Here is a 22,574-nt window from a genome sequence, read left to right on the forward strand (position 1 = left end):
GGAGGTGCAAACCACTGCCAGTGCTCCAGCCCCTTCCCCACCTGCAGGAAAGGGGCTCTGGGGAAGGACTGGGGGGCTCCGAGCACCCGGGGCTGTGCTCGTGGTGGGTGCCACGATTCCCCAGCTCAGCCTCCCCAGCGAGGCAGCTCCAGCCCCATAGCATTGCTCGGGCTGGGTCCAGCCAGCCCCAAGACGGCCCCACTGGGCTGAAAGCTTCCATTTTAGGTCCCTGTCGGCAGCAATTACGGAGCACAATGGTGATGGGCGAATGCAGGGAGCTTGTGGCTGTGCTGCCGGCAGTTCTGGGGGGAGCAGGAGGGGAGGATGGCCCCGAGCACGTCCCGACACTGCAGCTGCCTTGGGTTGTGTGGGGCTGTTACACAAGGGCTGGCAGGCGATGCTCCATGGCCCCGTGTGCCGGGACACCCTGTGTCCCACATCGGCCCCATGTCCTTGGCACTCGGGACATCGCTGGCTGCCTTCCTCCGCATGAAGATTTCTTGTCACTGCAGGACGTGGCTCATCCTCACTGGGATTTTTGGCTTGTGCATCTCAAGTGTTTGTGCAAAGAGAGACGGCACCTGCGGTCCTAAACCTCATTTCTGTGGGGTATTTTCCTTGTCGGGTTTGGGAGCCACCTCTGGAGCTGGAGGCAGGCTGGGCAAGAGGCTGCTCATCCTTTTTGGCTCCTGAGCTGCTGGGAAGCAGAGGGATAGGGGAAGATTTCTGCAGGCAGCACATGAAGTGGGGCCGAGCTCACCTGTCTGGGTGATTACTGTGATGCTCGGTGACTTGGCCCACTGGTGCCTGCAGCCAGAGCAGAGCTGGTCCCAGTGTGGGGTGAGATAAATGGCCACAGCTGCCTTGGGTCCGTGCCCTAATCCCCCAGCTGGGACCTTTGGGATGGAGCCCGTGACACTTCACAGGTGTCACCGTGCCAGGCTCAGCTGGCTTGGAAGGAGTCACCGCAGCACCGAGGGGGCTGTGTGACCGTGGCTGTGACAGTGCAGATGGTTTCTGTACCTTCATGGCCACGAGACACACGCAGATTTATTAAAGATCAAGCAGAGAAACGTGCTTTGTGTTAATCCTGCTCTAGGTAAGGGAAAGGAGCAGGAAACCTTAACTGCTCAGTGTTTTCTTTTCAGAGGGCATTGCCAAACCTGGCTGCTGGCTCAGGAGGTCTCGGTGATGTGCCTAAAAGCACAGAAGATGTGTGCTGTTGGCTCCATACCTGGTTTCTACACCGTGGTGAGAACACGTGGGGCTGCGAGGAGCTGGCTTGATGCAGATGAGGACCTTAAAGCGTGCTGCTCGGGGAATGAGGACAAACACACAAGGCTCGTGTTTCAAATTGTGTGTGGCTTTTCAACCCCATCACATAGCTTTATTCACACAAACGTCTCTTAATTTACAAAGCCTCTGCCACTCATTCACATCAGGGCATCCACAGTGTTCAAGGAACTTAAATAGAACATCTCATCATACCAACCCGAGTAAACCAAGTACAAAAAATATTTATATAAAGTTGTTCACACGTAGGTCCTAGATTACCAGCTTCTGTGCAAAAAAAAAAAAAAAAATACAGATTCATTCTCTAACGTCATTATCTTTAGTTGGGAGTCTGGGTTTAAGCCTTGTGCTCTCATCACTACTTTGGGGCAGGGCTGCGGGGGTCCTGGGGCAGGCAGCCTCCATGCCCCTGGTGCGCACGTTGCTGTTGGGGCTCCAGCACCTCCTGGTGTGGCCAGGACCTGGCTGTGCTGCAGAGCAGCTGGGTTCTGCTGGAGGATGGAGCAGGAGACCCAGGGAGCTGATGAGGAGGGGGCAGGCACCAGGAAGGGGACACCAAGAGCCCCCGCACGGCCCCTGCGCGCTCCTGCAGCAGCTCAGCCTGAGCGTCACCCTCGGAGCTCAAAGCCCTGGGGCAGATGGTAGAGAAATGGGTGAATCTGGCAAAATTTGCTTTGTTTCAACGCCAAGGCTGAAAGGGAGAGGCGTCCCAGTGCGTGCCCCGTAAGCAACTGCCCCAAAAATTTAACAGGCTTAAACCCAGACCCGGTACTGCATACAGAGAAGACACACAACGCGCGCGATGGAGGATTTCCACGACGATGGGTAACGCTTGTTTTGAAGTCTTATTGCTCCAAAAAAGGCTCCGGGAGCCTCTGATATGTGAAGGAGCCGGGTCCTGAGGAGTAAAGGAAGACCACAGGGGGAACTCTTTATCTGTCACTAGCACCGCTGAACCTGGAACACAGCAGCACGGGGACAAGGGGGAGCTAATCTAACCCCTCCAGGCTAGAGCCACCTCTGCTCTCTCCTCCCCAGGGCCTGCAGCTGCCCGGGAGGTCCCACAACAGCGCAGGCTGGTGCAGATAACGCGTTTCCCAATCCTCCTGAGGCTTGGCTTATCCCCCCCCCTCCCCACCCACCCCGCTTCCCTCTTGTAAACAGCAGAGTCAGAAGTAAACAGTTTCATACAATCGCCCCCAGCACGGCTCCGGCTGGGCTCCGCAAGCCTCCAGGGTGGTAAAATTTGGGGAGAGGGCACTTGGCTCCCCCCCAAAAAACCACCAGCCCTCACGGATGCTTCCAAGAGCTGGAGATGGCCTGGCCCCGAGCTGGGCAAGGCGCTGCAGGTTTTTAGTGTTTGCTTTTCCTTAGCTTGAATTTCCCAGCAGCGCGACCGCAGGTTTTTCAGCTGCTCCCAGCACAACCCTTGCTCTGGAGGAGCAAGAATTTGGGGTCTGAGCCAACGTACCTGGGAGGAGAGATGCTAGGAGCTGTAAACACAAGGCAGCTTCGTCTATCGGCTGGGGGGAGTCGAGCACGAACAGCAGCAAAAATCATCGGGGGGAGGGGGAAAAACGCTTTTAGGGACAAACTAAACAGGGAAACAGCCACAAAGGCTAGCAGCCCTAGGACTCGTCCTTGGAAGTGTTTGCTAACTCCTAAGTAAGGCACTACGGTCTAGCTCACGAACATCAAGCTGCTTTAAAAACACATCTGCAATGCAAAAGCTGAGGTGGAGACGTGTGGCTGGGAGGTGGCTTGAGGCTGGGAGGGCCACGAGGGGCAACCAAGCTGCTCTGAGGCTTGCCAGCCCCCCAGGGAGGAGCAGGGCTCTCAGCTTTGCTCCTGCTGGGCAGCCCCTCACCTTCCACCTCCACGCCCTAAATTTGGGGCTTGCTCTGTGCACACAAGCCTCCTGCTGGGCAGCTCCCTTCTGCTGGCACGTTAACACCCAGTGAAGAGCCCTTCCAGCAGGGAACCCTGTGCGCAGAGCAGGAGGGTGAAGCCCCCCACGGCCACCAGCTCAAGCCAGGGGCAGGTTGTAACAGTCAGTACGGAGCAAAAGCTCTGCTGGGTGGAGGAACAACGAGCCAGAGGTCAGGGCACTAACGCTGTACCTGTGAGCGAGGGGCTTCAGCTCTCGGCTGGGCTGCTGCAGGGTCTGCTGCTGGAGAACCAAAGCACAGAGGGGCTGGATCCTGCTGGCATCATTTTCCTAAAGAGTTGGCCTCCCCGCAGCAGTAGCCTCAGTGCTACGCCCAGTAACAGAGGGATGGAGGAGAAAAACCAGCCCTGTCCTCCTCTTTCCCTATTTTAGCTCTGCCTTAGCCCCCACGGAGCCTACTCCTTTTCCATTTGTTCCCAGGAGGTCAGTAAAGCACGCCGGGCACAAGGAGGTGCCCGCTCCTGCTCCCCAAACGGGTGGCAGCGGATTTAGGCTGCTAGGAAGCGTTTTAGTTAGCTGTGACCCTGCAGGATGGAGGAGAGGTGGTAGAGGTGGTGCTGTACATTGCATTTACAGTGAGCGAAGTCTAAAGAGCATCGAGCCGGGGGCAGCCCCAGAACGTTATTAGTGTTGCTCTAATTACAGGGGGGGGGAGATGGAAGGCTGATTGCTCAGCCTGAGGTTCCCATCTCCCTGCCTGCCCTGTACTGAACTGTAACAGTGACCAGAGCTGAGCAGCAGCGTTGCCTTTACCCTCTGGAGACAGTCACCCAGCACGAAGGAGTGATCTGCAGGAGGCTGGAATCCAGCCCATGAGCCATTTAGGCCAAACCTCTTCTCCCAAATGTTCCTCACCGCTGAAGTTTGGCAGTAAATGGTTCGGAGCAGTGGATTGATTTCTATTTCTCTTGTCTGCAGACAATGTCCGCCTAAAAATGTACCTAGGGGCTCCCCATCACCCTCTGTCCCTTCCCCAGCACCTTTCCAGCTCGTTTATGCTGCTCTATCCTAATACCAGCTACCTGCAGCCCAAGCAGCGTGAGGCTGCGTGGCTGTGGCATTGTTTTACTGCTTGCAATACCCAGCTCCAGAGCCTCACCTTTCCTAAAGCATTGCAGTCCCGGTGCAAACCCAGCAATCGCCTCGCTCCCGTTTCCCGAGGTGGAAACAAGAGCTTTTAACCCCAAACCGTGCCCAGCTGGGCTCAGTGCTCGTGCCTGGCAGCTGATTGCCACCTCCTTACGGCACCAGATCTTTTTGATTAACATCTACCGAGTCAAACTGCAGCATGGGGAGCATGGGGGGCATGGGGAGGGCTGGGCAGGGGCAGCTCTGCTCTCTGGGTCTCGCTCAGGAGCAGTGAGCACGGTGACTGCCCAGCCCGTGCTCTTCTGCAGGCCCCTGCAGCCCTCCCCCGCCGCCCCAAAACCCCTCTTTCCCAACAAAAAGCAACACCCAAAAAATTCACATTGCCAGAGATCCTGCAGAGACCAGGGATCTTCTGCGTCGTCTTTCTTCCCTTATCTTTGACATCCCCCGTTGCACGTAAATAATGGAGATTACCGGTCCCTGGTAGATAAACCTGCAAGAAAAAAAAAAACAAGAAAGGAGAAATTATGACCAGGTCTGTCGGTTTTGGTGATCAGGTACATCAGTGGTTTTATCCCAATTAGGAGGAAGGAGGTGATGGGATAACTGGGCTGTGCTGGAGCCCCCCAGCTGGGTGGAAGGGCTGAGAGCTCCACGTCTCCACCTTTACCTCTTTTGTCATCAGTCCAGCCCTGCTGCTGGGGTCAAGCCTCAGTTTGTGGTCATTTTTTTCCTCTTTTTTTCTTCTTAGAAGCGACTCAGAGAGCCCAGCACGGAGCAGGCATCCCGCAGCCCCAAAACGGGGCTCGTGGTGACAGCCTGGCTGCCACAGGGCCGGGCACTCGGGGTGCCAGCGCCCGTCCTTGAGGGCCCACGTGAGGTGTGGAACACGCCGTGACTTGGGAGCTGCTCCGAGCCTCTCGCCCCGTGCGTCAGCAGCAGCTCGGGCTCTCAAGTGGCTCTGCAAGAGGCTGTCGAAACCCGTTTCAGCACGACCAAGAGCTGAGCAGGATGGGCACAAAGCGCTGCCCGCCAGGGTGCTGGGTGCCTGGGTTTGGGGGAAGAAGCGAGGAACAAAAGCCAGCAGCTGCTTTTCCCCAGTTTAACCCCCAAAAAAACTCAGAGCAAGGGGAGCGCGGTGCTTTGCACCATGTGCTGTGATTTCCCTGCAATTAACAGTAGTTAAAACTTAAGCCCTGAGCCAAGTTCTGTGGGTAAAAGTGGGGTTCAGGCCCCCCTGCCACAGGGGGCACAGCCAGGTCCCCACTGGCACAAACGGAGCAGAGAGAGCTGCTGAAACAAAACTGCTGCTGCCAAGTGCTCCGATCCCTTAATCACAGCATCACTGAACATCCCGAGCTGGAAGGGATCCACAAGGATCATCAAGTCCGATTCCTAAGTCCTAGGATTTAAGATTTCTAGGAAATCTTACACAAGCCCGCACCTTGGAGCAGGTTTTAGGACGGGGCTGCCTCCACCGCTCGGAGCAGGGGCCGGGGCCAGGCGCACGCTGCGTTTTGGGGGAGTCTGCCTAAAAACACCACCTTTCTGGGCTGCAGCGAGAAAAAACCCTTTCTGCTGAACGAGGCAGGTTTGTGAGAGCCACCGGGACGTCAGGGCAGGGGCGAGGAATTTGCTGGAAGATTTCTCCCGGGGTACAGCTCGCTCAGCAAGTAGGGCAGCGCCGCCGTCCGCGTTCCCCGGAGCAGCTTCAGGAAGCTCCTTGTCTGAGCAGCTCCGAGCTCGGAGACGAGAGAGCTCACCACGCTGACGCACGTTGTTCCCGGGGCTTGCTGGAGAGCTTTTAATCCCTCCGCTGACGCCATTTGGGGGGGTTTTAAGCAGCTCGAACGCTCGCCCGGCACCAGCAGGATGTGACCGACAGCCCAGCACCTGATGAGGGTGGCACTGACGCGCTGGGCACGGCGGGCAGGAGGTGGCAACGAGGTCCTGGTGGGAGCTGAGGGGCTTCAGAAACAGGAGAAGAGAGCCCAGCACCTGCAGGGGAGGCCTCACCGACATCGTACAGGAAGGGAGGGCAGAAAGGGACATGGCCAGGGGGTTGTGGGGGGCGAGGAAGGCGACAGAGCCACGAGGCACAGCAGGACAAGCCAAAATCCGTCTGCTTTACAGTTTTCTGACTTAGGGGAAGCCTTCCCGTATCAGTAAGGAGGGTGAAATACTGCTTAAACCACGCTATCAGGAGACCATCAGCAGGTACCCGACACAATCCAGCTGCTAACTGCACCAGATCTGCACCCTTTGCCCAGAAGGCAGATTTGTGGAGCAGCAAAGGCAGGATTTATGTAAAACCCTGCTGCAGGGCACGGGGAAGCAGTTTGGGGAAGGGCAGAACCATTTTTCCCCAGGGGATGCTGCCCACCTCTGCAGGACCTGCTGCCCCTGGGGCCACGGGAATTGCTGGTGAGGATGGCAGGGTGATAAGGAAGTGATAAGCAGGCTCGTCTTCACCCCGGCGTTCAGCTGAAACCATGCCAGAAACATTTTCCTGGCTGGGAACTGAATTTAATACCTGTGTTTTAGAAGGGTACCGGAGTACAGAGCCTGCCGACTGGGCAGCACCTGCACCAGAAGGCAAGGCAGAGCTGCCGGGATGTGGAACACAAAGAGGTCAGTGGCGGAGCACAAGATAAGAGAAAATCTGATTGCCAGGATCAGGGTTAGAGTTTGCCAGGCTATGACGTGAACCAAACCTGAGCAGGTCTCAGGGAAAGGAACCTGCTGCACGTCCCTGCGCCCGGGTGCCACAGCCTCGTGGCAGGAGGTTACCTGAGTTTCCCGGTCAGCTGAAATTACCTAGGAACAGAATTCAGGCCCTGCCCTAAATCCCAATTTTAAGCTTCTCAAGCTTAAATTTGAGATTTGCATTAAACAAAAGCTCCGCGCAGCCGGAGCCAGGCTGGTTCCAGCGCACCCGGACAGGGCGCATTAAAAAGCCCTCCAGGAGAGCACAATCACTGCTCTGCAGCCCCGTGAACGAAGCAGAGGGATGCTCCTGCCGTGCCGTGTGAGGCTGTGGGTGTGCAGGGACACACGGCCGGGCTCCTATCTGGGCCACGCTGCGTTATATAAGCCCAGCATCGCCGCTGCAGCTGCGTCACCGGCAGACAATCGGGTGCAGGCTGACTGCGGAGGGGAGGGGAAGGATGGCTGGGGGAGGCAGCTGGGTTTTATGCAAACAGCCCCGGGGTAGGACTGTCCCCTGCGTGTTTGTTATCCCTGCATGTCCTATTCTGCAGATATGCACAGGATGAATTCCCCCCGGAGGGCACGGGCTGCTTGCATAACTCAGCATCGTGTCGGGCACGAGCAGATGGCAGCAGCAGCGGCGAGCCCAGACCCTCACCAGGCAGCAGCAGCTCCCAGAAACGCCTCCTCCCTCGCTCCAGGGCATGAAGTAGGTGTCCTGCCCTGGCCCTGGGGCTTTTTTATGCCCTCCTGAAGCACTCCCGTTCCTGCAGACTCATTCCCCTGCCCTGATCCGCAGCCCAAGCTCGCCCCAGGACCAGCGCCGAGCCCCAGCCCCCGGCAGAAGCTGTCAGGTCACATCAGTTATTTGGCGCAGGAGAGCTTAAGGGAGCCAAAAGATTTTGTGCCAGGAATGCGAAGAGGACAGCTCGTGGAGCGGTTTGGACAAACCAGCAGTGACAGCACCGCACCTACCCAGGGGGCTTTTCCATTCCTGTGTTCCTATCCCCTTGGGCTTCGTTTTGGGGGGCGCACACACGGAGTTGGGGAGCCCCCCAGGGTGCCAGGAGCTGGGTAAATCCCAGAGCCCCTGTCCCCAAAGGGTACATCCACACGGGAACAGCACGCAGCCATCCATCACAAGGCTGCCAGCCAGGGTTTTCCTGGCTACAGCAGCAATTTTGGGTCTTTGCTGTCTTGTACCTGTGGCTTACTTTGATCCAGAGGGATCTGCTTGGTGTCTGGGCAAGGACTTGGAGGTGTCGTGCCAGCTCGTGAGGGACCAGGGCTGGAAAAACACCAACCTCACCCCTCGTGATCTGTGATTTTTTTGATTTCATTGAAGCGTTTGGCCAGGAGAAGCCCAAATCACAGCACGGACCCAAAGCTGGTGTCAGGGGGTGCTCACACGTCCCCCCCCACCACAAAAACCTGGCCAGGCCCCGAGGAGCAGGGCTCCTGAGAGCCCCGTGGCTGTGCTGGGGCTTTGGGCTGCACCAGCTGCTAATTCTGCTTCCCACCTCTGCTTTATTTCTGCAATAGAATAGGTGGAAAAAGAGCCCTCAGAAGCAGCGCTCTGATGAGTCACGGTAGAAATAGCTTTGGGAACATAAAAGACTCCATTGTGTCACCACAAAGTGCGTTAACGGGTTGGTACAGGGCCGGAATAACACAAAAACGGACGGAATAACATAAAAAAAAATAAAAAAAGTCCGATCACTTACCCAGCTGCAGAGCACGGCGGTGCCCTGCCCTGAATTTAAGCAGCACACGTAACCTGGTCCATCCTGGTTTCAAGCTCAAAGGCATCAGGTCGATCCTGCGGGTTAGCAGCCAACATGTCTTTCAGGAGCTGCTTGATCCCCTCAGACATGGAAGTCCTGCGTTTCTGAGGGATGTGCAGCTCCATCTTTGGGTTTTCTAGCAGCGCTTCCCCAACGGGCACAATCTCAGTCCCCTGCTTGATGTAGGTCCCCAGCAGCTCCTTCTTGGTCTCGGCGTCGATGAAGGTGATCCTCTCGATCATGGCCCAGATGATGATGCCGAGGGCGAAGATGTCAGCCTTGGCCGTGTAGTGTCCCTCCCAAACCTCGGGGGCCATGTAGAAATCGGAGCCGCAAGCCGAGGACAGCCAGTACTTGTTCACGTTCACGTTCCTGTTCTCCTGGCCCCCCCCTTTCTTGCCCCGAGCCCCGAGGCCGGCGCACACCTTGCTGAGCCCGAAATCGGCCACTTTGAGAACGGGGGTGCCGGATTTCTCGGTGATGAGGATGTTGTCCGGTTTGAGGTCGCGGTGGACGATGTGGTTCTTGTGCAGGAAGGCGATGGCGCTGGTCAGCTGCAGCATGAAGCTCCTGTTGGTGGCCGGGTCGGGCCGTCGCGACAGCACGTACTGGTTGAGGTCCCCCCCCTCGCAGAACTCCATCACGAACCAGAGGTAGCACGGCTCCTCCGCGTAGCCCAGGATCCGCTCGCCTTACCAAAAAGGGGGAAAAAATAAAAGTGAGTTATTTAGGAACGTTGCAAAGCACCCAGGTGAGCTCAGCAAGGCTCACAAAGACAGTCGGGGGCCCAGGAACTTGCCACGGGGCAACGTGCTTCGGGCTCCGAAAGCCAAAACAGCCCAGGGCGGGAAAGCCCAGGGGGTTCGGTGGCAAATCTAGGGGAAAACTATTTCCAGGTGGACACCAGCTCCACCACTGAGCTTTACAGCAGGCAGAGGTTGGTGATAGCCTCGTGTTTTATTGGTGTGGCTGCCACGGGGCCATAAATCACCCCAATAGCCACCCAAGCTGTGCTGCACGGAGACACGCCAGTGTCACAGCCCTGCTGGTGGCTCTCAGGCTGGAAACGTTGACTGGGAGCACTGGGTTTGTGCTTGGGAGGCTCTGCCACCTAAAACAGCACTGGTTAAGTGTCAGCGAGGCTTCGATGGGGAAACTGGAGGCTGAAATGCCATCTCAGCCATGCCCACAGGCACACCTGCTGCCCTGCTGAGCAGTGCCATCACTATTTATCATGGCCCGACCAACTTCTCCCTTCACCAGACCTCTCCCTGAGCCAACAGCTGCTGGCGCTGCCATTTCGGGACACAAACCGTGCCCCCAGGACCGCAGGAGCCCGCACACACGAGCCACAAGCTTTGCTTTGCTCCGGGAACTGGTTTTCCCTCGAGGACCATGGGGAGAGGCAGCAGGGACGCCGCTCGCTCTGCCACAGCGAGCACAGCCCAGACAAATGCGATCTGAGGCCAGTTAACTCACTCCACCCGCCTGACAAAGTCGCGTTGTGGGTTTTTTTTTTAAAGCAAAGCCCTAGAGACCACCAGGGAAAGCCACCTTCCAGCAGCAGGTAGAGCCGAGGACTACCAAGGCCACCAACCCTGGCACCCGGGCGCGCAGCGGTCAGCGGTGGGAGCGGGGTGGGAATCGGGTGGGAATCAGGTTATTTGCACAAACAGTCTGTAGCCATGGCTACTGCTATGGAGATGAAACACGGCACAACACCGGGGGCTGGCTGCACCTCCCTGCCCTCAGCAGGGATAGGGATAGGGCCGGGGCACGGGGGAGCATCAATGGGGTGGGGACGCGGCGCTGGGGCACCACGAGGGGTGAATGAGGGGGTGACGCCTCGGTCCTGCGTGGTGGGGAGAGGAAAAGGGCAGCTGAGCTCTGCAGGACAGAAATCTGCAGCTCCCTGCGGGGTGCGGACGTGCCAGCGGGGAGCTGAGGCAGAAGCTGCTCGTCCCAGCTCACACCCAGGGCACGCTGAAGCCCAGCAGCAGGGCACGGAGCTCGTTCTTTGTGCTGTTCTCATGGGACGAGGTCCCGCTGGCTCCAACGAGAGGCTTGGTGTTGGAACGAAGGCTCTGAGTTAAAACCTGGCCCCCGACCCTCTGGAGGACGCCGCTGACCCGGCAGTAGCCGCGCTTCGCCTTGGGTGGAGCGCTGCTGGGGGAGCCCGAAGCCAAGAGTAACATTTCCTCATTTTCTTCCTATAATCTCAAAGTGTTTTAGCTGTTAAATCATCTTCCTGCCTTCAAAACAAACAGCTTTAAAACATAAAGAGCTGGCACGGCGCTTCCAAAGGATGAGATTTGTAGCCAGTCGGGCTGCCAGGAGCTAAAGGGATGCAGGAGAGGCCAAACCTGGCCTCCGAGCACCTCCTCACCAAGCGGGCATCCCTGTGCTGCCGGCCCCAATCCTCTGCCAAACCCTTCTATATCCCTGCAGCCCGTCCTGGGAGCTCATTACCAGCTCGCTGACTCGCCCAGCATCGCAGGGAGCAGCATAATGACAGCAGCAGCAGCATCCTGAGTCCCTCCGTGCAAAGAGGCTGCGCTGGAGAGCGGTGCCGGCGGCGCAGAGCCGGGTGCTTGGACCCCACGGGTGATGCCCGGGCACCCACGAGCACGGTGGGGGTCGGTGGCTCGGAAAAAGGGGTGCTAGGAAGCGACCCTCACCGAGAGGGGCAGCTCTGCCCATCTCCCATGGGTCAGGAGTGAAAAACAGGGCACAAGCCCTGGAGGTGCGTGCGCACTGGGGCACCGAGCGCACTGCTCACGTGCCCACCTCTCCTCGAGGCTTCCTTCTGCATCCAGCCCAAAATTGAGATGCAGAATGATAAATTTAAAATGAGGACAACCTGGTACAGCCCGGCATCCAGGCAGTTATGCCCCCGATTCTGAAAGAGCCTCTGATTAATCCCCCCCCCCGCCCCGTGCCCTGGCACGGCATCTGTGCAGCCCGTAAATAGCCGCGCTGCGGTCGTGCGGAGCGGCACGGCCACACGCCGGCACCTCGGGGACGCAGCTCAGCTCTGGTTTTAAAAAAAAAATAAATAAATATTTATCAGTACGGCATCAAAATCAGGGCTGGAGGAGGCAGCGGGGGCAGGGCGGGCAGAGCTCTCCGTGCAGGGGGGTCTCCTCGCTGCAGCTGGGCACCCCAAAAACAGGAGGAAATTGGGAAATTGGTCCCTGTCCTCCTGCAGGATGCTGCCTCCAGGGGTTGAGCACGGGGAGAGGAGGGAAACCAGCATCGGGGCCGTGTGGGGACAGCCCCACATGCCCAGCCATGTCCCTATGGGTTTTGGGAGCTGGTGATCTGCTTGGGGAACGGCCCCACAGCTTGCCACGGGGGTCTGGAGGAAAAAGGTTGCATGGGTGCAGAGCAAAACGGGGAGACCGAGCCCCCTGAGGGGTGTGTGTGGGGTCCTGGCACCTCGCAGATTTGGTGTTTTTCCACATCTCCAGAGCACGTTGCCAAAAAGGGGCCTGACAGGCGGCCAAGGGAGCTTTTTGGGGGATGTCACCAGCATGGTGGTGACCCCAACAGCTCCGTGACGCTGCGAGGGACCCCTGGGGGGTGGTGGGGGGTGGAAATTGAGGCTGTTCTTTGTGCTCCCCTGGCCCCAAAAGTGTGAGAACCCCCAGCATCACAGGAGAGGGGCTGCTTGGGGTGCTCAGGGATGGGACTGGGCATAGGGGGGGTCCCCAAGGGTGCTGGCAGGCTGTGGGGGGGGGGTGTTAGGGCTGCAGGGGGGGCGCAGGGGGTGCAGCAGCTGGGATTTGGGGTGTGCTGGAGAAGGCACACGCAGGGGAGGGCTGGGGGCAGCATTTGGGGACGTCCCCAGGGGGCACCTGAGCCTGGGGTAACAGCAAGGGGACCCCTGGGAGGGGGGCACGGGGTTGGGGGGGGGGGTCCCAATGAGGAAGGGGGCAGAGGGGAGGGGATGGGGGGGCAGCAGAGGGGCCAGGGGAGGTGACAGCGGGCTGGGTGCGTGCGGGGTCCCGTGGGGGTGATCGGGGTGGGTGTCAGCAGTGGGGGGCACAGCTTATGGGGGGGGGACTGAGACAAGCAGGGGGGCACTGGGGTGAGCTGGGGTTATATGGGAAGGGCAGGGAGGTGAATAAAGAGAAGGGGGGGGGGACAGGGCTGCTCCCTAAGGGGAACGGGCACCAGGGGGGATCAGAGAAGGGGCTGGGGGCTCCATGGAGATACCTGGGGGGGGGTCCGGGGAGTTCAGAGGTGGGGGGGAGGGAAGGAAGGAGGCAGGGGGGGACCGAGGGGGATCTGGGGGTGCTGTGCTGGTACCGGGGGGGCCATGCCGGTACAGGAGGGGTCCGTACAGGTACCGGGGGGGGGCCCTGAGGGGCCATACAGGTACTGGGGGGGTCTGGAGGGGGGCGTGCCGGTACCGGGGGGATCCTGAGGATGCCGTGCCGGTACCGGGGATGGCCTGGGGGTGCGGTGTCGGTACCTGGGGGGGTCAGGGGAGGCCAAGCCAGTACCGGGGGGGCCCTGAGGATGCCGTGCCGGTACCGGGGATGGCCCGGGGGTGCAGTGCCGATACCGGGGGGACCCTGGGGTGCGGTGCTGGTACAGGGGGGGGGCCCTGGAGAGCCCGTACCGGTACCGGGGATGGCCTGGGGGTGCCCAGGGGTTGTGGTGCTGGTACCGGGGGGGCCGGGGGAGGCCAAGCCGGTACCGGGGGAGCTCTGGGGAGCCCGTACCGGTACCGGAGATGGCCCAGGGATGCCCGGGGGTGCGGTGTCGGTACCTGGGGGGGTCAGGGGAGGCCAAGCCGGTACCGGGGGGGCCCTGAGGAGCCCGTGCCGGTACCGGGGATGGCCCAGGGGTGCAGTGCCGGTACCGGGGGGGGGTGTAGGGGGGTCCGTACCTTTGAGGGAGGTCTCGACGAGGCGCAGGTAGAGCTGGCTGCGCTTGTTGCCGTGGCTCATGCGCTGCCCCAGGCCGTGGCGCTGCAGCACGCACTCCTCGAAGCGCACCACGTTGGGGTGCTGCCTCCTCAGGCTGGTGAGGGCCCAGAACTCGGCCAGGGCCAGCTCCACGTTCTCGGGGGCGTCGCAACGGATCCGTTTCACGGCCAGGCGGGCACCGCTCAGGCCCGACACCGCCTCGTACACCACGCCGTAAGCCCCGCGGCCGATCTCAGCCAGCAGCCGGTACCGGGGGACCCCCCCGGGACCCCCCCCACCACCACCGGCACCTCCCGGCCCCGCCGCCGCCGCCGCCGCCATGGCCCCGCGCCTCGCCGCCCGCCGCCGCCTCGCCGCCCTTTGTGTCCCTCGGCGGCCACCGTCCGGCGTCTCCATGGCAACGCCGCCGTTGGGAGGGGGGGGTTTAAAAAGGGAGGGGGGGGGGGAGGGGGTTGCGCGCGCTCCCCCCCGGTTGGAGGTGGGGGGGGGGGGGGAAAGCGCGCGCTGCCGGCCCCTTTAAGGAATTGGCCAATCAGAGAGCGGCGGGGCGAACCATTGCGGATAGGCGCGGGGGGGTGGGGGGAAAATGGGGAGGGGGGAAAGGGGTCGCCGGAGGGACTGGGAGGGGATGGGGGAGGAGGGGAGGATTAATGGGGTTAAGGGGAGGGAGGTGGGGTGTAGGGGGTTTGGGGGGGGAATGGGGTGTGGGGGGGTGTGGGATCGCGTGTGGGATCCCCCCCCTCCCGCGCGGTGGGTTGGTATGGGCCGGGCTGGTGTAAACAGAGCGGGGGGGGCGGGGTTTGGGAGGGGGCGGGGTTTAAGGAAAAGGGGGCGTGGTTTAGGGTGAGGGGGCGGGGTTTCGGGGGAAGGGGGCGGGGTTTATGGGGAGGGGAGGGGCTGAGCTCGGTGACGTCGCCGGCGCGTGCAGCTGGGAGGGGCGGGGCCTGGCACCGAGGGGGCGTGGCCAGGGCCGGGGGTGGGCGGGGCCAGTGTGGGGTGGGCGTGGCCAGGGCCGGGGTGGGCGGGGCCAGGGCCAGGGTGGGCGGGGCCTGGGCGGAGTGGGCGGGGCCGGGCACCGGGGGGGGCGGGGCCAGGTCCTGGTCCCAATCCCAGTCCCAGTCCCAGTCCCTGTACTGGTCCCAGTCCCACTCCCAGTCCCGTTCCCATTCCAGCCCCATGCACGGGGCACGAAGCCCACCAAGATCCTGCCCCAAACTCCCTGCCCCACTCCATCCCCAAATTTGGGACATCACCGCTGCCAACCGGTCCCAAATTTGGGCCATCACCTCCACCACTGCCCCAAAGCTGCCATCACCCCCCCTGGCACCATCACCTGCTGCTGCTGGGGGGCTCGGAGGACCCCCAGGGATTGGGGTCGGGGGGTGGCGGAGCCCCCCCGGTGCCTACAGGGGCTGGCTGACCTTATCAGTTATCATTATCTGATATCTGTTATCACTATCTGTTATCTCCCACGTGCCACGAGCATCACTGTGCACACCCATCCCTGTCCCCGTCCCCCCCCTGCGAAGCCGCTTTTTAGGGCAGGAGTTGGGAAAAGTTCCCCGTTGCGGCACATCCCTCACCCAGCCGCTTCGTTACCATCCCAGGGCAACGTCAGCGTGACTCAGAGGCTCGGTTCCCCCGTTAGGAAGCGACGCGATGAGCGTTAATTAAAGGCGCTGGTGGGTGGGCTCGCTGGCAGCGCCGTTCCCAAAAGGACCCCGGCACCCCCGCGCCCACCCGGGGTTGGGATCAGCCCTGGGACCTGGCCTTTAGCATCTCAGATTTGGGAGAAACCCAACCTCATTACCCCCATCCCGTCCCCGTGCTCGGGGGCTCCCCAAAATCCTGTCCCCGCGGTGCAATTACCCCGCGGCGAGGTGGCTGCACCCCGGTGCCAAACGGGGGCGTTTTTGGGGTCAGGGTGGCTCCGTTCCCCTCCTGGGGCTTGGCAGACACCGGGGTTTGGTGGGGGGCTGGTGCCATTTGGGGTCGTGGTGTGGTGCTGAGCAATAGGTGCCGGGGTCCTGCACTGGGCTCACGTTGCTGCGGGGCTGTTTTTGGTGCTGGCTTTGAGCCTTTTTGGGTCCCAGCGTGTGCTGAGGTCTTTTTTTTGAGGGCAGCTCAAATTTTGGGGTGCAGCCCCGCACCGTTCCCCTCCCCGCTCCCCAAGCAGCCACCAACCCAGAGGGGCTCGGAGCGAGCCGCAGCGGGGGCGAAACCAGGGGGTTTTGGCGCCGCGCTCGGCGATTTTGGGAGGGTGAGCTGATAGACGGGGTGGTTTTGGGGTGAGAAAAGCCTCCTCGCGGTTCCCGCAGGGCTCCGGCAGCATGGGGTAAACCTCAGCAGGGCTGAGGGTGCCGGCTGTGGGTTTGCAGCTGCTTTTTTTTTTTTTGTTTTTTTTTTTTTGTTCTCCGCTTTGTTCTCTCCTGCCGTGCACAGCGGGAGCGCCGGGGATGGATGGGGGCGAAGCAGCCGCTGCTCGTACCCTCTGGGGACCCCCCCCCACTCCCCGATGTTCTGCTGCCATCTCCCAGCATGGATCCCACACGGGACATCCCCCCCAGTCCCCTCCAGTCCTCTCCAGTCTCCCCCAGTCCCCTCCAGTCCCCTCCAGTCCTCTCCACCAGTCCCAGGGTGCTCCATCCTTGCTTCCCCCCCCTTTTCCCTGCTCCCTCGGTCCCCCCATACGGGTTCAGCCCCAATTTGGCTACCCCAAACCCCACCCCATAAAATCTCCAGGGGTGCCCCAAACGAGGAGGCCAGCGAAGAAGGTGGCACTGGTGCCATGGGACCGTGGGCAACCGGTGCCTCCTTGCCCGGCTCCGGAGGGTCCCGGCGGTGCCGACGGCCCCCCCGCGCCCCTCACCGGCACCGGGAGGGCTGAGCGCAGGCACCGGGTCCGGCAGCTGGTGCTGAAGCCGGGGAGAAAAGTCGGGTTGCTGGGAAACATCCCTCTTGAGCACCGATAAAAATAGCTCCGTCTTCAAGGCTGGAGCTGCTGGGGATGGGGCAGCCGGGCCCCGGCAAGGGGGGGGGATGCTGGGGGGCATCAGGATGTGGGGCACGGTTTGGCACGGCTTTATGGGGTGTCCCAGTGCTGCCCAGCCCCAAACTGGGCTTGGAAATGGGTGGGCAGGGGGGCAGAGCCAAGCAGGGGGTGCGGGGGGGCTCTGCCTTGCCTTCACCTGCCCCCTCAGCCCCTTCAGGCTCAGCATTTTGGGTTTGTTCCCAGGAGGAGGAGGGCGCAAGGGGAGGGCGGTGGGGGAAGACGGGGGGTCAGTGGTGTGTGGGGGGGTCTCTGTGAGGTCTTTGCTGCCTGATTGCAGCCGGGCTGGGTGGGGGGATCCAGCCCCGAGCGGCTCCTCGGCCTCTCCGGGGGCGCAAACCCACCCCCTCGCCCTCCCTGGTGCCTTCGGGTGGGCTCCGTCCTCTCCCCGGCACCGCCACGAGTTCGGGGCTTCTCCGGAGCCCCCATAACGGGGTGCAGCACCGAGGGCTCCCCAAGCTGCCCTGCATCTCGGGCATGGTTCGCATGAACACCCTGGAGAGATTCACACCCGTGCAGCTCAGAGACCCCCGCCTGCCACCCGCCGTGCTGGGGACCCACGTTCCCACCCCGTTGGAAGTCCCGGGGGGGATGCAGGGGTTTTGGGGCCGGCTGGGGGGCTCGCAGCCGGTCCCCAGGGCTCTTGGCGAGGCCGTGGCGAGGCGGGAGAGCCTGCTCGGGAGGTGGCGGGGATGCTGCGGGGCTGATTATTCACAGCTTCCCTCACCCCGATTGGCTCCGCGGCGCTGAGCGGAGCCGGGCCCCGCAGCAGGAGGAGACTCGGTGGCCATAAAAGCGGGCTTGGGAGCCGACGGGGCGGCGAGTCCAGCGGGCACCCGGGAGCTCCACGGCCTCCAGCCCAGCCTCGCCGCTGATGCCCGGCTCAGCTTGACGCGGGAGAACCTCCAGAAAGCCCCGGGCGAGGGGCTCCGCGTGCCCCCCAGCTCCGCAGGGTTTGGCCAACGGGGAGAGCTCGGCGGGACGGGCAGCGCCAGCAGGTAGGGCCGGGGCGCACGGCCGCGGATTTGGGGTTCGGGTCGCCGCCTCGCTCCCCTTTCCTCACCATCGTCCCCTCGCTGCAGCTGGGCACCGCTTCTGCTCGCAGAAACGTGACTCAGGGTGTTTAAAAACCATCTCCCGAGCTGCTGTGCCGGGAGCACCTCGCGCTCCTTGCGTTATTGGGGCTCGGAAGCGCGGCCGGGGCTCCTCGGTGCAGGTGCTCCCCTCGTCCCTCACCTCTCTGGGGCTCGTTTCCATGCTGGTGCTGCAGCCACCTGCCCACGTGGAGAGCTCGCAGCCCGGGACAGAGCCGAGGACAGCTGGGGAAATGCCCTCAGGGTGCCTCTGGCTGTGCGCCCTCGACCAGACCCCGCTGCGCCGCGGCATTGCTGGGTTTTGCCGCGATTCTGGTCCAAAAGTCATTGGGGTTTTTTTTTGGAGAAACGTTGGCCTGAACTTGTCGTCGGGTGATTTTTAAAACGGAGAGGATGGGAGCTGCTGGAAGGTGGTTCTGCCTCTCCACCACACACCTGTAGGGTCCCCCAAGCTGGCCGGGTTAGACTTCCCCAGGAGGAGAAAGCTGCAAGCCTGGGTGCACGGAGCGTGCCTGAGGAGCTGCGTGAGGGCTGGGGACGTCTCTGCGCTAGAAATGCTCCTGGTTACGGGGGTGGTGGCAGGGAGCAAAGCCTCCCCCTGGCCGTGCTGCCGGTCTCTGTCACCTGCTGCCTGCCTGGTGCCTGTTCCCCGTCCCTCTGGTGCCGGTACAGCCGAGATCCTAACCCAGCCCCGTGGTACACGGATGCTCTCGGGGCTTTTCCGCACGAGCAAAGCCCAGGTGGGCATCAAAACCCTGAGCAGAAAAAGGGGTAGGGATGGAGGGGCCATGCGGGGCACACGGGACACAGGTCGGGTGTGCTGAGGGTGGATGCAGGAACCCGGAGCCACCAGGGGCCACCAGGGGCACTTCCAGCAGTGGCTGAGATCGTGTGGACGGGACGTGGCCCCGGGACACGAGCCCAAGCAGAGATCCCCAACCTCGGGGTGCCCCCAGGTGCCGCGGTGTCACGCTCTAACCCCGCTGCTCTCCATCCTCCCTTTGCCTCTGCCCTTTGCGTGCTCCTTCTTTTCACTTTTGCCTTCAGCTCTGCGTTTTTACCCCCCCGTTCCCCTGCCCCAGCCCTGCCCGTCTCTCCTCCCTCCCGCAGCAGGAGCACGGCAGAGCGCTGCGGGGACCTTGGTGGCAGTGCGGGGACAAGGTAGGTTCACGACGGGCTGGCCGCGGTGCTGGGGGGCTGCAGCTTCTTCCCTGCTTCCAGACAGGTGTGGGGCGAATTCCCCGGGCTGCTCAGGGAATGCCAGCGACGATCCCAGCAGCAGCGCTGCCGTGCAGCCGACGGATGCAATTAGTGAGCTTCGTTTCCCCCGGTATCGCGGCTCGCGCTTACCTCGGTGGCTGGGGACTCCTCTCTCAGCCCCGTCTCGGTGGCAGGGAGGTGATAAGGGACACCCTGTGGGGTCTCGGCGGTGTGGGGCAGGGCAGCCCATCCCGTTGTGCCCCTCTCCGTGCCCATGCCCACCCTGGGGGGCCGCCAGCCCCGTGCCCACCGCTCTGCCGGGGCGAGTGGTGGCGGAGCCGGCGTGCGGTGGGCGCAGCCGAGGAATGCAGCTCGCTTGACACAGGATGGTGCAGATAATTCAAATTAAAATTTAATTTAGCGTGAATTAATACCGTGGCATTAACATTTCTTCATCAGTGCCAATTACAGTACATTAGCGGGCGCTGCCGGAGAATACAATAGTCTCTGACATGCGTCATTAACGTGATACAGATCCCTCTGGGTCATGCCTTTCCACCCCAGATAAAAGCAGCCACGGAGGCAGGAGGGTGCTTGCTGCCAACGCACCCCTTTAGGTTCAGCTCTCCTTCCCAGGGCCATTGAGGGCCCAAAGTCACCACCGTTCCCAGCTGCTGCCACTGGTGCCAACCACCAGCCCCTCCAGCATCTCCGGGGGGTTCAGGGGTGGCACTGGGCGCTGCCACCAGCACAGCCCCTCTCCAAGCCATGGCACGGAGCACCCAGCCCTCCTGGCCACATCCCCGGAGGTGAGACACCCCAGCAGGGCTCTCGGTAGGCTGGTGGATGGCAATCACGGCTAGCAGGTAGGCTCCATCCCCAAATCAGCTTTTTCCCCTCCCTCCCTCCCTCCCGTTGTACTCCCCACGCAGAAGCAGCGTGGGTTGGAGCAGCGGGGTGAGGCCGTACAGGCGGAGGACAGCCCAGCTCCCAATTCTGCCCACGGCTCCCCCAGCCCCTTCTGCTGGCGGCTCCGCGGCTCGGCGTTGTTCATCCCCAAGGCCAAGGGGAGCGGCGCTGATTCATCCCCTCCACGCCGCACAAACGCATGCTCGTGGTGTTGCAGAGCAATGTGACGCCAAAAGGAAAAGGGACTGTCCTCACAGACAACGCACGAGAGGTGATGGGGGGCTCGGGGTGGGACTCGGGTCCTCGAGGCTTGTGCAAAGGGCCAGGCTGCAGGCAGTGCAGCATCCAGGCGTCCTGCGGTGTCCCCATGGGTCACTCCTGTCCCCCCTGGTGCCCAGGAGCAGCTCCCAGAGGTGAGTGGTGAGGGCACGCAGCCCCAGGAGCGGGTGGAAGCAGCAGGTGGCTCGCTCCATACCATGGGGTGACCAAGGGCTCCGGGCACGGCGGGTTGAGGGTTTTGGGTGCTGGACACGGGGAGGTGACGGTCCCTGTGCTGTCTCGCCCTCCCCAGGCAGCGGCTGCGGGGCAGGATGGCACGGAGGGCGCTGGTGCTGGTGCTCTGCCTCTCCCTGGCTGCGGCAGCCTCCGCCGACTGCGCGACCCAGTGCTCCCTGTGCGCCGGCCAGGGACGGGGCAGCGAGAGCAGCGTGCGGCCCCTGGTGAGTGCTGGTCCCGAGCATCCCCCCAAATTTAGCAGGGAGGGAAAAACCCAAGGGTCGGGGGGTTGTTGGACACGCTAAGGGACGTCGCACGGTGATGGTGCATGGTCAAGCTGGGGGCTCGTATGGGTGCTCGCAGGCACCCAAGGGTGCTGGGGGTGCACAAGCTTTGGCCCCGAGCACCGGGGTGATGCCAGCGGGTGCTGTGGCTGCTGTGTTGCAGATGTGCCTGCGGGAGTGCCAGGGCTCCTCGCCGCCTGGCGCCGAGTGGGAGACCTGCAGGAAGGCGCTGGCGCTGCTGGCCCCGCTGGTGGCCCTGGCCGAAGGGACAGACCCGTCCCCTGTGGAGGCAGAGGACGAGGCAGAGCCGGAGCAGGAGCTCAGCCCCGGGGAGCTGCCGCTGGCACCGGCCAAGCGCTACGGGGGCTTCATGAAGAAGCTGGCCAAGGGGAAGCTGCTGGCCCTGCTGCGCGAGAACGCCCACAGCAAGGGCAGCCTCAGCAAGAAATTCGGGGGTTTCAGCCGCAAACCGGGGGAGAGGGCGGCCCCCGAGGACTACCCGGGGCCGGGGGACGTGGGCAGCGAGGAGTCCGCGGGGCCGGGGGCCGAGGGGCAGGAGCTGGCGGAGCTGCACAAGCGCTACGGCGGCTTCATGCGCCGGATCCGGCCCAAGCTGAAGTGGGACAATCAGAAGCGCTACGGGGGCTTCCTGCGGCGGCAGTTCAAGGTGACCACGCGGTCGGACGAGGACCCCAGTGCCTACTCAGCGGAGATCTTAGACCTATAGAGCCCAGCATGGGACAGGAGACCCCGCGGGGCCCCACGCCAACAGCCCAGATGATGCCATCACCCCCCAACCCCTGTCCCCTGCCCAGCCCGGCGTGGCTGGCATCGTCCCCACCTCGTCCCCACCACGGGGCACGGGCTGGGATCTGCCGCCCCCAGCCCCAGCCCAGCACACTCGATGGAGGCGGCCCTGTCTCCATCCCCATTTGTTCCTCTCCAGCTCCTCTGCCCTCTCCTCCAGGACCCCGTGCACCCAGGGGACGTTGTCACTCCTCCGGCTGCTGGTGGTGCAGCCCCCGTGCTCCCCATAACATGGGGGCAACCCCACTGGGGATGCATCCCCTGCCCTCCTGTGGCTGCAGAAGCACAGCAGGGTCTGGAAACCATCACAGCTGACGCATGGGACAACAGCTCCTGAGGGCTGGGAAGGATGAGCCGGAGCAGGATCAGGCCCTATAGGCTGGGATATGGCCATACAACCAGCAGGTCCCACGGGGGCTGCAGATATCCACGGGGAGAGGCAGCTGGGGAGGGCTCACACCACACCCCTGCCATGGGGGCAGGCTGCTGTGCTTGGCCGAGCACCCCATCCCCTCCTGGAGCTGCTCGTTGTGTCCCCCTCATCCCGGCACCCACCCGGCCCCGTCACCTTCCCCGTTCCGAGAACACCCTCGAGGTTTGCTCGCAGGGGTCAGTCCCGCTTCCCCGGCCCCCTGCTCCCCCCGCAGCCAATAAAAGGCAGATGCCAACGAAGCCGTGCCTGGTGCCGAGCCTCTGCTTCACTCCACGTGGATCCAGCCCTTAGCACGAGGTGATCGTGTACCCCAAAACAGGGCCAGGAGGGCTATGAGTGCCTGCAGGCAGCACCTGATGTACTCCACACACCATAGCACGCCATGGGTGCCCCCAAACCCCACTGCTGCTGCCCCTGCCTGTGAATCCTTCCCTTTGCTGCTTGTGCTTCCAGGACAGCATGACCCCGCTGGCAGCTGCTCCGTGCCAGGAAAGCCAAAGCCAGGCAGCAAACAGCCTTTTGAACATCTCAGCCCCTGTTCCA

At 62.2% G+C, this 22,574-nt stretch overlaps 2 protein-coding genes across 3 annotated transcripts; one reads left to right on the forward strand and one right to left on the reverse strand.

Moving 5' to 3' along the window:
* Positions 1-1,888: 1,888 nt before the first annotated feature.
* On the reverse strand, positions 1,889-14,171 carry STK35 (serine/threonine kinase 35). The gene is made up of 3 exons (XM_068700481.1): positions 13,721-14,171; positions 8,764-9,514; positions 1,889-4,823 (listed from the first exon to the last, which is right to left on the reverse strand). Exons 1-2 carry the CDS (start codon positions 14,154-14,156, stop codon positions 8,799-8,801), a joined length of 1,152 nt encoding a protein of 383 aa, XP_068556582.1. The 5' UTR covers positions 14,157-14,171; the 3' UTR covers positions 1,889-4,823; positions 8,764-8,798.
* Positions 14,172-14,802: 631 nt separating this feature from the next.
* PDYN (prodynorphin) lies at positions 14,803-22,261 on the forward strand. Of its 2 annotated transcripts, none has more exons than XM_068700874.1 (3): positions 14,803-17,807; positions 20,584-20,731; positions 20,955-22,261. In XM_068700874.1, the coding sequence occupies exons 2-3, from the start codon at positions 20,603-20,605 to the stop codon at positions 21,516-21,518; spliced, it is 693 nt and encodes a 230-aa protein (XP_068556975.1). In that variant the 5' UTR covers positions 14,803-17,807; positions 20,584-20,602; the 3' UTR covers positions 21,519-22,261. The 2 variants fall into 2 exon arrangements, with proteins under 2 accessions (XP_068556975.1, XP_068556976.1); XM_068700875.1 differs by lacking the exon at positions 14,803-17,807 and adding an exon at positions 20,321-20,425.
* Positions 22,262-22,574: the final 313 nt, after the last annotated feature.

The sequence above is a fragment of the Anas acuta genome, chromosome 16, assembly GCF_963932015.1.
Source record: "Anas acuta chromosome 16, bAnaAcu1.1, whole genome shotgun sequence".
NCBI lineage: Eukaryota > Metazoa > Chordata > Aves > Anseriformes > Anatidae > Anas > Anas acuta.

Bases quoted from the DNA above. Each gene is read 5' to 3' on its own strand.
- PDYN (XM_068700874.1), top strand. From the start codon at position 20,603: ATGGCACGGAGGGCGCTGGTGCTGGTGCTCTGCCTCTCCCTGGCTGCG. The intron at 20,732-20,954 runs GTGAGTGCTGGT...GCTGTGTTGCAG, and splicing joins AGAGCAGCGTGCGGCCCCTG to ATGTGCCTGCGGGAGTGCCA.
- STK35 (XM_068700481.1), bottom strand. From the start codon at position 14,156: ATGGAGACGCCGGACGGTGGCCGCCGAGGGACACAAAGGGCGGCGAGG. The intron at 9,515-13,720 runs GTACGGACCCCC...CTTTTTGGTAAG, and splicing joins CGTCGAGACCTCCCTCAAAG to GCGAGCGGATCCTGGGCTAC.